We start from the raw sequence: 13,913 nt of genomic DNA, 5'->3' as shown, positions 1-13,913 counted from the left end.
CCCTCGCCAAACACAACAGGTATTTACTACCAAAGCTTCCTGAATTAGTATAGAACATTCAGCTATCAGTGAAAAACAGGTCGTTGTCTTTTCTACTGCTGTGACTGAGGTCAATCTGTGACAGGCTGTGTGAGCTGATCCTAACCACTACACAGATAATGAGACAACAAAGATTCCAGCCTTACAAAGACTAGTTAGCTTCACTGTATTCCATAGTCCAATCTAGAGATTCATGTAAATGGATGCCAAAATTCAAAACCATTACCAGGTAAAGAAAAACCAAAACTAATAATTGAGCACAAAGAGCATTTCCATTTCAAGGTGAATATATGATGTTAGATTTTGAATGAAATTAACATATATTTTGGTCTCCTTTCTATTTTTTTTTCCCCCATTAACTTTACTGGTACATTTTAGGTATACAATACAGTTACATTCATCATTGGGATCTTGCACCATTACATGAGTCTCTCGGTTCTTATTTTTTTTCCCCTTCGCTTGCCCTCCCTTCACCCTCTCCACCCTTCCCTATTTGCAAAGACCTTGTTTCCATTTTTTTCCTCTTCTCATATTTTTTCCTTTCCCTTTTTTCCCTTCCCCTACCCCTCCCAATTCCCCTGCTCTTTTAGACCTTTTCTTCCTGTTACACAATATCAGTTATACATTTTTTAAATTACAATATTAAGATCTAGGCAGTCTCCTTTCTATTGACAGGACTAATGAGGATGATGAGGGAGGATTAAGTACTATGTGACTTGTATCATAAAGCCTATTAGAGCTATGTCAGCCTAAGCAAAGCAAGTAAGAGTGTGTTCAAGTTTCTGCTGCTGTACCCAAATGCTACAGAGCAAACATCACACAGCTTTTTTTTTGTCTTCTGTTGTTTCTGTAGCAAGAACGCAGGGCTTCCTGCATGCTAGGTGAGTGCTCTGCCTCTGAGCTACATTCCTAGTCCTACTGGTTATCTTAGTATTTCCTTATTAGACTATAAATAACCAACTTCCCAGATTGCTTATCTGTACAGACCATTGAAACACACATTACAAAGATGTCTGTATTATGAATTTGTGATAGCACTCCACAAAAAACAAAACCAAACTATTATAATTAAATGTAAACATTTAACTTGAGTATGCACCAGAATAATAGAGAATTTCTAAATTTCCAAGAGACAAAAAGTTGACAACATGAATATTTTTATATTAGACCAAACCTACAGAACTTATGCCAGGTGTTACTCCTTTCCCTTTATCCTCTTTTCCTTCCTTGATGCGAATCTCTCCCCCTCTTCCACTCTACTAGCTAGGCAAGTTACTTCAGCAGGGGTGTGTGTCAATGTGATGGTCAGTCCCCTGAAGGGAAGGTCGTTGTGTACTCAGTACATCATCATTAAACTTAGCCAAGTGCAACACCGCACAGGGGAAATGTGAAACAGCTGAGGAAGAAAAATGCCCATGTTCTCTGCTCCCCAACATACTATGTTCTGTTAAAAAAAAAAATCTTGAGGAAGAAAAGATAGAAGATCCAGCCTGAGGGAATAAATAACAAAACAGCATTATACTTACAAAATGTGGGGGTCAGTCCACTTTGTCAGACAGAGGTCTTCTATCAACTCCTCTTCATCCAAGATCTCCAAAATTGACTCTTTAAAAATTTTAATATCTGTTTCTAACTCTGACAGACTGTAAAAACAGTTACACCAAAATGATCAACAGCATAACCCTTTAATACATTTTGCTTTAAGAACAGTGCCTTTTAAGGGTATCTTCTCAAGTAGGTCTACTTCTCACTCATGGTAAATGGTGAGTTGTAAAACACTTTAATTGTCATTATGGAACTTAAGACTCAATCCCTGCCGGGTGTGGTGGCACATGCCTGCAATCCCAGTATTTGGGAAGGTGAGGCAGGAGGATTTCCATGAGTTCAAGAGCAGCCTGGGCTACATAGTGAGTTCAAGGGCAGTCTGAACCATATAATATATCTCAAAAAACAAAACAAAACAAACCCCCAAACTAACCTCAATCCCCCAGTCAAAATTAAACTGGTCAATCAGTTATAGAAATATAAATTTAGTATCTCAGAAGTATATAAACACTGTGAATTTAAGATTTTTTTTTTTGCTTTGGAAGTTTAAAAGGACAGAATGTTCTTGGGTTAGGACACAGGGCCCTGGGCATGAGAGGCAAGCACTGTACTGCTAAGCTATACTACCACCCAAGATAATTTAATTGTAACTGATAAAACACCTCAATATTTTTGGACCAAACAAACCTACTGATTCAGAAATTTTAATTGTTAATTCTTTGTGGTGCTAGAGATTGAACCAGGTCCTCATACATGCTATACAAGTGCTCTTCCTATCTATATTACCTTCTTTTAAAAAGTTGTGGAACATAATTTTCATGATAATTAAAACCATATATGGCAATGAAGACATGAAGAGTAAATCATAAAGTAAAAAAAACTCACTACTAAGAGTAGATGGGGTTTTTTTACAGCAAATAGGAATCACACTAATTTTATTTGGAATTGATGCTAAACATTTCACTGTTAAGATTACTGCAAGAAGTTTAAGATAGCTGTCTCTAACTCCCAACTTGGTCAACCACCCATATTTACCTTTTGCCATTTTGTAGTAAGATGTGCAGTTTACTTCTGTCTATAGAAGAATGTCTGGGATCCACTAAAGCTTCCAATGTCTCAAGGATCAGTGGCTGCAAAACGCTAAGTTTCCCTTGAAGGGTGTTGATCTAGATAACAACATGACCTTTCATAAGAATTAAAACAACCTTTTTAGAATACTTAGGGTCAGTGAATCCTCTGATTAAATACAGAAATTTCTAATAGTTAGAAATGTTGTTAACACGTGAAATCACAGTCAAGTGTGGGAATGGCTTTTACAGATGACTCAAAACTATATTTCCTGGGTTAAAAGAACTATGTAAGGTCATCATTATGTTCAAATTTGGTTGAGGGGAATTAGCTATCAAAGTCTTTCCTTCTCAGACAATTATTATGAAAGGAATGGGGGAGTAATTAAGATAAATCACTCCCCCCTTCAATGGTTAAAACACAACTTTATACCTGTTTACATGTACTTTGTAAACAAAATACAACTTAAAATTCTTATTAAACACTTTTTTTGAAAAACAAAATTTAATTGGGGCTAAAAACCAAGAAAATAAATCAGTCTAAAGCAAAAGTATACTTTTTGGCTGATAATCTGCAGGAATGCACTGATACAGCTATACTAGTTGTTAAAAGACTGAAATATTTCTAAACCGTCTGGTAAACAGCATACCACTGAATTAAGCAGTAAAATTAATTATAAAGTGGTACCTCAAAAAAAAAAAAAGTGGTACTGCAGTTCACAAACTCAATCCTTTCCAAGTTTCTGGTTACAAAATGAACTGGATGAGAACAGAATCAAATTTCCCTGCGAGGTCAAGATTGAATGACTGAATTTGATTCGGTTCTCGTCCAACTCAGTTTGTGACCAGAATTGTAGAAAGAATCGAGTTCGTGAACTGAGGTACCACCATATACATTCTAGAATAGACTGTATCTCAGAAGCATAATTACCATTGAAGCTAAGATTGTCTGATTTGGGAACTGGATTGCAGACATCTTGTTTATTTCTACACTGAGGAGCTGCTTCTAGGTTCAGGAGACCTTGGGTGGAAGGAGGGCTGGACAAACTGAGGCAATTCTAATGTTTTAGTATTCAAAGGAGATACATCCTCTGCCCAGCAAGTCTGACTCTGGCAGTAGGTGGTAGGCTGCCCAGGGTCACAGTCCAGATGTTTGTGAGGCACACCTGCTCCTGGTAGCTCTCAGTTCTCAGGTGGGCCTGGTTTATTTGAAGATTTACTCCTTGAGCGGGTGTATGTGTGTGTGTGTGTGTGTGTGTGTGCGCGCGCGCACACACACGCACGCATGGCTGGCCTTGTTCATTGTGTAGTGTTCTTTCTGAAGAAATCTTCTAGGACCTCATTTAATGGCAAGAAGAATGTATATCCCAGCAGACAACTCGAGCTCCCTCTAGTCTCCCCTTGGCTGATCTCTAGAAGATGAGGTACTCTGTTTGTCCAGAGAGCCACCTATCCTGGGCAGCATGTCACAGACCACTGTTTCCACCTGTTGTTACCTTTTTAACATAGTCAAGACAGGCTTGTAATTTGTATGTCTTGCTGCTAGGCAGCTTGAACCACCAGTGGTACATGTGACTGTCCCATTGGGTGACTTTTTATTAATTTTATTAGTAAAAAGACCAAGAAAGTGACTAGATGCATTTGTACCAGCAGTGGTACAAGCTGCCCGATGGGAGAGTCATGCATCCACCACCAGTGGTTCAAGGTGGGGGGCAAGTGTTAACCCCAGCAAGGAGTGTGGCCATGTCTTCTCTCAGTAAAGCAAAAGCAGGCAAAAGAGAAGGACACCAAGTCACCCCACCCCACTTGCATCATGTCCTTTCCACCCTCCTCTCCTCCTCTCACTCTGGTTAGTGGTCTTTGTACCAACTCTTGCATGCACCACCATCCTAACAGGGGGCAGATGTGATAATGAGACTGGCAGGGGCCAGGAAAGCAGCAAACTACTTGTGTTCAGGGCGTAACAGGGCCCCACACATCCAGTGACTATCAGTTTAACAATGGGTGCTTACAGCTATGTGTGTAGTTCTGATGTCAGTTTAGGTCTCAGAGACATCACTTAGCTGATTCAAAGGATTATAGGAGTAAGTCAAAGGATGGTTGGACGAATGATATAATAGTTATCAAATGTAAGCACTTTCATGATGTACAGTTTAGAGAATAAAACGGAATGCATTTAAAATTTGATGAATATCTTTTTTCGTTACCATTCCACAATATGGTTATATTGGTTGTTTTTTTTTTTTTTTGGTATTGGGAATTGAACTCAGGACCTCATGCTTGCCAGGCAGGTGCTATGCCGCTGAGCTAAATCCCTGGCCCAGGATTTGTTTGATTTTTTTTTTTTTAACCACAATATGTTTATTAATCTTGAAATGGGCTTCAATAAATGCTATATTCTATAGACTCTAGAATCTTTAGGCTATTTTATTGAGTAGTAAACCTTAAGAATTACGTACTTTTTCCATTTAGGATCTGTAGAAATGATTCTGTCTAGGAGGACGCCTTCAGGGAAAGTACCACTGAAACAATCCCAACTTATCCTCCCTCTCAATACCATTTGAAACCCAAACAAACTTAAGAAACTAAATAAAAACAAGCTTACCCAATACTGTAGGAGTGCTTCTATAGCTCTGAACTCAAAAGGTAAAGGGTATGTGACAAGTTGACCACCTCCAGCCAACTGTGATGGAAGTTCCCGGAAGAGCCATTGCTCTAAGTTTAAATTACGATAATCTAGTATCAATAGACACTCTGGAGTTATCACAGCTTTCAAATACTGTAAAAGAAAAGTATATACGTACACATACACACACACACATACACATGTATATGTAAAGATTACAGAGCTATAAGAAAAATGACATCTATAAAACTGGCTTAACATTTTACTAATTTTGGATTAAAACTAAACCAGTCAATGTTCATTTGGTTTTCACACACACAAGAAAGACATTTTTTAAAGAAGAAAACCTAAAAACATAAGTAAGTCTTGATATCTCTCATTCTCAATATAAGTGGAATTGTGCAAATTACATGTTTATTAAGACTTCCAGGGTAATTATGAGAAAAATTGGCAATAAAGGGAAAGATAAAGTTTTTTTTTTGGTACCAGGGATCGAACTCGGGACCTTGTGCTTGGGAGGCAGGCGCCGGACCCACTGAGCTAAATCCCCGGCCCTGCAAGATAAAGTTTTATTAAAAGTCAGGTATTAAGTAGCCTTTTAGAAAACATTTACTTAATCATGGCTGGGGATTTAGCTCAGTGGTTTTGCTGCCTGCTCTGCAGGCACAAGGACCCGAGTTCCATCCCCGGTACCAAAAAAAAAAAAAAGAAAACACTTAGTTAATAATAAGTAGTTCGGTTTAAATAGAAGTTTCCTTTTAAAAACACACCAAAACACATTAAGCTAATTTGACATTATAAAGATAAAACACCACCCCAGTGGTCCAATATAAAACAGTATGAAATGAGAAATTTTTCTGGATACTGGCATCTTTTCACGCTAAAAGAATAGAGGTAGCCTGCGACTACCCTATTAGTAACATAGAGATCAGGAATATTTTCTATTTTACATTTTTATCAATATTTTATTACAAAAATCTTTATATAAAAATGTTGAAAAAATGCACTGTGGACATCATATAGTCACCATTTAGATTATAACGTTAACACTGCTAAATTTGCTTGACCACACACCTATCTCTTTATCAAAGAGATTCTGTTTTGAAGGGTACTAGATACTGACAGCAGGAGCGAAAAACATTTTCTGGAAAAAAAAACACTGGGGAGAAGATGGCTTCCAACATAATTATGTTTTATCAATTCCAGAAAAATGGACACAAATCTACCATCAAAGTTGTATTGAAAAAAGCAAATTGTTGCTGGGCCAATACTGCTGAGCTTTTCTTTTTTTTCTTTTTGGTACCGGGAATCAAACTGGGGTCCTTGCGCTTGCAGGGCAGGCGGTGGAACCACTGAGCTAAATCCCCAGGCCCTCTGTGGCCCTTTATCTTCAGCAGAACTCTAAACTTCCACTCAGCACAATAACAATCTCCCTATTAACTCTGAATTGCTCAGGAAAAGTCAATGTATGTGGGGTTCTCTGAGTACACAGGGGAAGATCCAACATACTTTAGAAAGGTTTCAATAAAAATTTAAGTAGAGGTTTCAAAATTTAATTCTAGATATAGGAAAACAGAATATGTTCTCGGTAACTAAGGTTATACAATAATTACGCATAATAATATAAGTGAAAATATCTATTACAAATATTTTTATAATTTCAGAAACTAGTGACTAAATCCAAACAATGAGAACATAGTTATTCCAACATAAAACAGTGTTATGCTTGCTGAGCATATGAATATAATCCATGTAAAATCAGTTCTTCTTAAAATGTATTACGTGTTCCATACAAGGATTTTTATTCTAAAATTACTTTTAACCTATATATTTGCCAAAGAGTCTACAGGTACCTTTGATCAAACTGCAGTGGAGAACTGTAGATGAAAATAAAACCCTTTACCTCCATCCTCATGATAATCCTGTTGTTTCTGGTTGTGATGCTCATCACATGCTGAAATCTCAAATCTCTGGCTTGGAGACCTAATTCTTGGTATAATTCAGTTTTTTTCCTTTCTATAAAAGAAATAAGAATGAGCTAAACTAATAAATCAAGAGTTTATTTAGATTTTCTGTCAAAGTTCCTTTCCCAGCACCATCGGACAATTTTCTACTACTATAAAAAAAAGATAAAGTGAGTCTTTTAATACCCATCGTTACCTCAAAAACATAGCCAGCTAACTCTAATTATTCCCTTCTCTTTTCTATTCCTTTCCCTTGGTAAAACTTCTCTGCCCTTAGAAGCCCTGGGAACCCATAAGAGACAAGCCACAGCCATGCATCACAATCCCAAAGCAGCAACTTCTTGCATTGGGGACAGGTCATCTTTCTTGATCACGAGTTTACACAACTGCAATTTTTATTTTTTCTCACTACATCATCTTCAGTATTGTAAATGTGTGAACAGATAAGTCTGATTTTCTTTGTTCATTGAGAAATACAGAATGAGAAAATTAGGTCAGTTTTCATACCAGATTTTCCTACCTGAAAACTAAACTTATTACCTAAGAGAATGCATAGAAGATGACAGGAACTCAAGACATTACACTGACAACAGCAGTGTCTGTTCCTGTAGTGTCCAATCACACCTGTGACAGGGCTATAAGCAGAACAATGTTTTGAAGGAGACACTGAGCAAAACACACTCAGATTTCAGCAATGGCTGGAACAGGATCACGTGTCTGCAAACACAGGGGGATCAGAAACCGGAGTCTCAAGCCATACAGTACACCAATACCTGGTTTCATCTTAAAAAGTAGCTGTCCACAGATATCAATTGCAGCAGACTTTCATGCAACTGCCACCCAGTCTTTTGTCACCCACTGCAATACCAGTGGCATTACGTGACTCTACCTTAAACACACTTCAGAACAAACATGTGGAGGGCAGTGTAAGAAAAGACTAACAGAAGAAAAACAAAAGGGGGAAGAAGTCATCTCTATCCCCGGTTCCATTCTCTAAAATATTCCTTCACTATCCCAGGTAGAGTCAAAGTGATTCCTGCCAGAAGAAAATACTGGGAGAACATGCATAGTGTAGGCACTGTCAGTTCCAGTTAGGACTGATGGAAAAATGCCAAGGGAGACCTTCTTCCTTATAACACAGAGTTTTCTGTTCAAAATACTGCAGTCTCCTAACTGCCCCCAGGTTCACTCATTCACTGTTTTTTTTTTTTAATGATTTAGAATAAAATAAAGATACTTACCAAAAGAAGTAACATTTCCCTCTTGGTCAAATTTTGTCTGAAGATAGATCATAAAAACAACATATTAGTTTCTCTCAACTAGTATACTATTTAAGGCATGACGTAAAATCTTCAAAATATTGAAATGCAGACCATAACTGACTGGTAGGTTAATTAGGTGTAAATGTTAAGAGAAAAATTACCCTTTCCTTTGCTAGGATAAGCCTGATGTGGGTCTAACTTTCTATCTGGCACCTATAAACCTGTGACAAACGAGCATCAGCCAGGTTCTTGGTGACACTGTTTATGGTGACAGTGATGCTGACTAGTAGACTCCACTGGACACGGAAGTCTATGAAGGAATTAGTCACCAAAAAGGATGCCATAGCTCTGCCCTCCCTTGAGTGGTGGCACCAAGCCTGTTCGCTGTGGGGCCTGGAAGCTGTGCTTCTGAGCTGGTGATAAGACACGCTAGTACTGAGGGGCAGCAGGCTACTGAGCCAAGGTGGATCTCACATTCTCCTCCGATAAATGCAACTCCTTGCACCAGAGCTGTCACTGAGCAGGCCAGAGACACCCCAGTGGCTGCAAGGTCTTGTTATGAAGAAGAGACACTGACTGGCAGACTGTACTGTTTCCTGTCCTTGTCAGCGGAATGGACCATGTGTGGCCTGTCTTGTGAATCTACATGTCTAAATGACTAAGAAGTCTCTCTGGCACTGCAGAGTCAATAAAGATTTACAGAAGAGTCCTCTTCTGACAGTTTGAAAGAAGCCATGTTCTAAAAACTGCACTTATTTCCTTAACATAGAGAAATATTTTTCTATATGCTTATGTATTGTGAATCTGAAGTTATCCAACAATATTTAATAAATCTGTGTGCTGGGGTGTCCTATTTGCTATGAAATACACATTTTCAGAAAGACCACTGTAAGGTACAGTTGCAGGTACAATACAGGTCTTAGGCTATTACTTTGGGAGTATGCATGGTGTGTTAGAACATAACCCACAGAACATATATTAGCTTCCTTCTCATGAGCAAAGATAAGATCATTATGAATATGTAAGTAGCATAAAATATCAATATTAAAGGAAAATTTATAAAGAAGCTCTATATTTGTTTAAAACAGACTAGCTTTCTACCTTAAATTTATTTCATAAACATATATCCCATGCAGAAAATGAGAAGCAACATGTCAAGCAAAACTAAGTTGTGCCATGACAAATTCTACAGAAAACCATGCTAATATTTTACTGATTATTCCAGTCTTTTTCCATAACATGTATTCATGTTACACATACATCTTTGCACTGTCCTCCACTCCAACTTAATAACATGTACTAAATATTTCTGCATTTCAGTATGTATCATCTTTTTTTAAAATATGGCTTTTATTTTCTTAAAATCATACCACGCCTGCCTGGCAAGCGCAAGGTCCTGAGTTCGATTCCCAGTACCAGAAAAAAGCCAAAACATACAGTATCTCATACAAATATGATTTTAAAAATGTTTGCTTAGGGCCGGGGATGTTGCCTGTTTGGCAAGCACAAGGTCCTGAGTTTGGTTCCTGGGATAAGGTGTGTGTGTGGGGGTTGCTTTGTAATCTGCTCATTTCCTAAACTCATTATTTCAAATAGCATCAATTGATTTCTTGTGTTCTTGGTAGACAATTATTTACCTGCAAAGAATTTTCTTTCAATATTTAACATCTGATTTTGTGTTCCAGTTTAATTAAAGTGGTCGTTTTCCAGAACAACAAACATAATAACTTCCACATGTAATTTTAGGAGTTATCTTGTTCTATATAGCTTATAAAGAAAAGTCCTTATGTTAATAAGCCTAAATAATCTTCACAGCTAACATATACTGGATTTTTACTGTATGTAAGGGTCTACTTTAAGTAGGCTTTCCATTTGCATTACTTTAATCCTCACAACAATTATTTAAGATATATTAATCCTCAAAACAGTTCTATATGGTAGATTTAATCCTTGCAAGATTTTTATAAAGCAGTTTACAGATGAGAAAACTAAGGCACAAAGATATTACCATAATTTGTCCAAATCTACCTAGTTAACAGGAAGAGGCAGAGCTGAGATTTGAATTTAGAAAGTCTGGCTCAGAACAAGCACTTTAAGATGCTTCTGCATAGAATTTAGTACAGCCCAGGTTCAAGGCCCACTGTGGGCCTTCAAAGGCTTCTAAATAGGAAATCTTAGTGTTTAAGTAGGAAGCTATGAACCAGGATTTAAACAAGCTATTCTAATATTCAAAGAGCTACACAGTCTTTGGCAAAGTTTCAAGACCACTGTAAGCCACAAGTCACTGGCTAAGCACAACCCACAAACAACATGACAAAATAATTCATTATAAAACAAAAGTAATTAATAGCTCAGCCAACAGTGCAGCTGTTAGAGTGGGAAGTACTTTCTGTAAGTTATCAGATGTACAATATACTCACCACAGTAAACACCGGGGCTACACTGGCTAGAGTGGCTTGAGAAATGTCAAACGTTCTAAACCGGTGCACTTCACCTGAAGAAAAAATTAGAGAATTCCTTGTGATCACACAATTGGTTTTCACATGGAGCACTTTATTATTTTTTGACCTTTCTTCCTATGGGAAAAAGAAGAAACACTTACTTGCTAATTTAAATATCTGCAGCTAATTATGTTACATTTGACAGGGAATGATTTTCTTAAGTAATGGCTTTGGGTAGACCATTTGAACTCCGTATTCCAATCAACTGTTTCCCCTTTCTAATTCTAATTTATACTCCAGAGTTGAATGAACAAATGTACAATCTGTCTCTTGAGATTTAATCAAATTGGTCTTTTTTTGAATAATTTAAAAAGGCTCCATGAAAATTATATCTATAGATATCCACCTGAGTTTTCACCACTTCAACATCAAGATTATCTGATTGATTTATAAATTATGAAACCTATGGATTTTATTTTCTACCTATATTATTTCTGATACTCTATTCAATTGGAATGAAGACAAGTCTTTAGTTGAAAATAAGACTATCTTAAACACATGATTGGACTGAAGTGAAGTTGGCTGTGATGTACAATGGCTGACAAAGGTCATTTCAAATTATTAAACATTAGAGGAATGATAAAAGATGGTAACAATTATAAATTATTTTATGTTACCAAAGTAATCACCGTAGCTCTTGTTTGAGATTTAGGATCATTTTTATTCTTATGCCTTCCCACTATTTACATATAATAACTGAAGGTTTTTTTTTTTTTTTTTTTTGAAATAGGGTCTCACTAAATAGTTCAGGCTGGCCTCGAACTCATGACGACCCTCCTGACAGCCTTCTGAGTGCTAGCATGACAAGGGTGAACCACCGCGCCCAGCATAACTCAGGTTATTTGATAATATCTGAGGTCCTTTGTTTTCCTTTTACATGATAGTATGTTTTAAGGGTTAGTTGAACAAAACTAAAAGGCAGAGCTATACATGGAGATTCGACAATTAGTTACAAAGCAGATAAAGGGTAACCGGGATTACTATTCTGAAACTCAATGCTTATCCCAAAAGGTTCCCCTAGCTTGTACAAACTGCACTCTCACGCATTACCAAAGGAAGAGCAACTCACTTCTTAAAGACTGAGCTCGGTGGAAGGAGTGCTAATTGATGGTAAGTTACTTTGGGTGGCTTTTAAGTACAATTGTAAAAAGGACTTGACAACATTGCTATATTCTTGAGATACACGATTACACATTTCAATATCTTGTTTCGGAGAAATATTTGCACTGACATCAGTGAAAATTTTTATCACCACGTTGCTTTACCGTTTGGTAAAAAAACAGCAATTTAAAGCCCCCTCCCCCCGCAGCCCTCCGGCTGTTTGCTCACATTAGTTGAAAATAAAGTCAAATCTTTTTTAAGGGCGGCTCTCACCATGTGGCCTCAAACTTTTCAGCCTCATTTGCATGTATGTCCTCACCTTGTATCTGTGCAACTGTATAAATTGTATAAATGTGTTCATATGAGAAACAGAAGATTTTGAAATGAGTAGAGTTCAAAAAGTCAATAAAAACATTCCAATCTTGACTTCAGAACGATTACGATGACTAAGGACGGGCCCAGATTTAAAAAGCCTCCCACAAGGCAGCTTAAGGACCGGCGCGCACACAGTAAACAGTTCCATGCCTCTCAAGCCTTGCACCAAGCTCAGTGCAGGGGCAGCCTGGGCTGTCCGGGCGGACGCGGCAGGGTGCAGGCACGGTCGCGCTCGGGACCGGGGCGCGCAGTCAGGAGACCAGGCGCCCAAGGACAAGGACAGGTTGGTCGCAGGAGCGGGGCGAGCCGTACCTGCCACGCGGGTCGGGCGGGGCCAGCACAGTGGTGCGGCCCAGATTCTTCCCAGCAAGCGGGTCGAGCGGCCGCAGGAGGCGACAGGGCGAGCCACGGGGCAGAGGCCCAAGGCCAGGGCGCACAGGGTCCGCCGGGGCAGCCCCGCCGAGCGGGGCAGGAGCCCGGTCAGGATCCGGAGGCATTCCATGACGCTGGAGCGAGGGGAAGGCAGCAGCCAGATTACAGCTCCTCATGCCTTAAGGAGGCTGTTCAGCCGGCGCCGCGCATGCCTTAAGGAGGCTGTTCAGCCGGCGCCGCGCGACCCAGCGCAGTCCCCAAACTGTCGCAGCATACTGGGCACGCGCGGGACGCGCCAAGTCCCCCGTGCTGTTCTCTGCGCCTGCGTACTGCTCCACGCGTCTGCGTGCTGTTCTCCGCGCGGCGGGGGGTGGGGGGGGGTTGGTGCCGTTCCCTGTGCACGTTTGGGAGGTGCTTCTGGGAGTGAGTCCTGCGTCCCTCGGAGGCTGCTGGGAGTTAGCCCTTGAAGTTTGTTTCTATACCTGTCCAGTGTTGAGGGCCGGGCTGGGGGTTGGGTGGGCCAGGTGAAACGCTTTCTTCACTTAACTTCTAGTTAAAATGTGCGACCCAGGTCTTTTAGACCTTCAGTGACGGCAAACCTTGGCACGCGTGCCGCAGCGGGCGGTTTGTACAATTGAAAGCTCTAAAAGGTTTGGGATCGCTACGGGATCACACCAGCTTGAAAAATGTCGATTTTTATTAAGTAGTAATTATTTAGTGTGAAAAAATAACATGTGGATCATGCTTTGCAGTTTCTAGAGTATTTCATAAATACAATGAAATCTGCAGTTTGGAAATGTGAAAGTTTTGACTCAAATCACTTTGGTTATATTTAATGTGACCAGAAAGTAATTAACTGTCGTGAGAAATGATGTAATAAGCTTTTGGTAGCAAAGAGTGAGAAACAGACACGTGATTTTTAGTCAATATTTAATAAGTTTTAAGTATCAATTTCAAGTTAACATTTTATGTGCCGTTGAGGTGAAAAAGGCTGATATGCTGTACTTCTAAATATAGTTGTTGATGAAGGGAAAGTAGACTGGTGTAGTATATTGAAGATC

At 39.1% G+C, this 13,913-nt stretch overlaps 1 protein-coding gene across 1 annotated transcript in view; it reads right to left on the bottom strand.

Moving 5' to 3' along the window:
• Mrs2 (magnesium transporter MRS2) overlaps positions 1–13,167 on the bottom strand; it is a 28,030-nt gene extending 14,863 nt beyond the window's left edge. Inside the window, exons 1-7 of the mRNA XM_004847610.4 lie at positions 12,793–13,167; positions 10,924–10,997; positions 8,483–8,519; positions 7,181–7,293; positions 5,257–5,430; positions 2,620–2,750; positions 1,566–1,682 (exon numbers count right to left, since the gene is read on the bottom strand). Of these exons, the coding sequence (XP_004847667.1) occupies positions 1,566–1,682; positions 2,620–2,750; positions 5,257–5,430; positions 7,181–7,293; positions 8,483–8,519; positions 10,924–10,997; positions 12,793–12,982 (836 nt within the window). The 5' untranslated portion in view covers positions 12,983–13,167. The remainder of the gene's footprint in view (positions 1–1,565; positions 1,683–2,619; positions 2,751–5,256; positions 5,431–7,180; positions 7,294–8,482; positions 8,520–10,923; positions 10,998–12,792) is intronic.
• Between the last annotated feature and the right edge of the window lie 746 nt (positions 13,168–13,913).

Source organism: Heterocephalus glaber, unplaced genomic scaffold, assembly GCF_053883595.1.
Source record: "Heterocephalus glaber isolate CG9 unplaced genomic scaffold, H.glaber_assembly_v1.0 deba00001472, whole genome shotgun sequence".
Lineage (NCBI taxonomy): Eukaryota > Metazoa > Chordata > Mammalia > Rodentia > Bathyergidae > Heterocephalus > Heterocephalus glaber.
The sequence above is the reverse complement of the archived record's forward strand: the minus strand, read 5'-3'. Positions and strand labels throughout refer to the sequence as shown.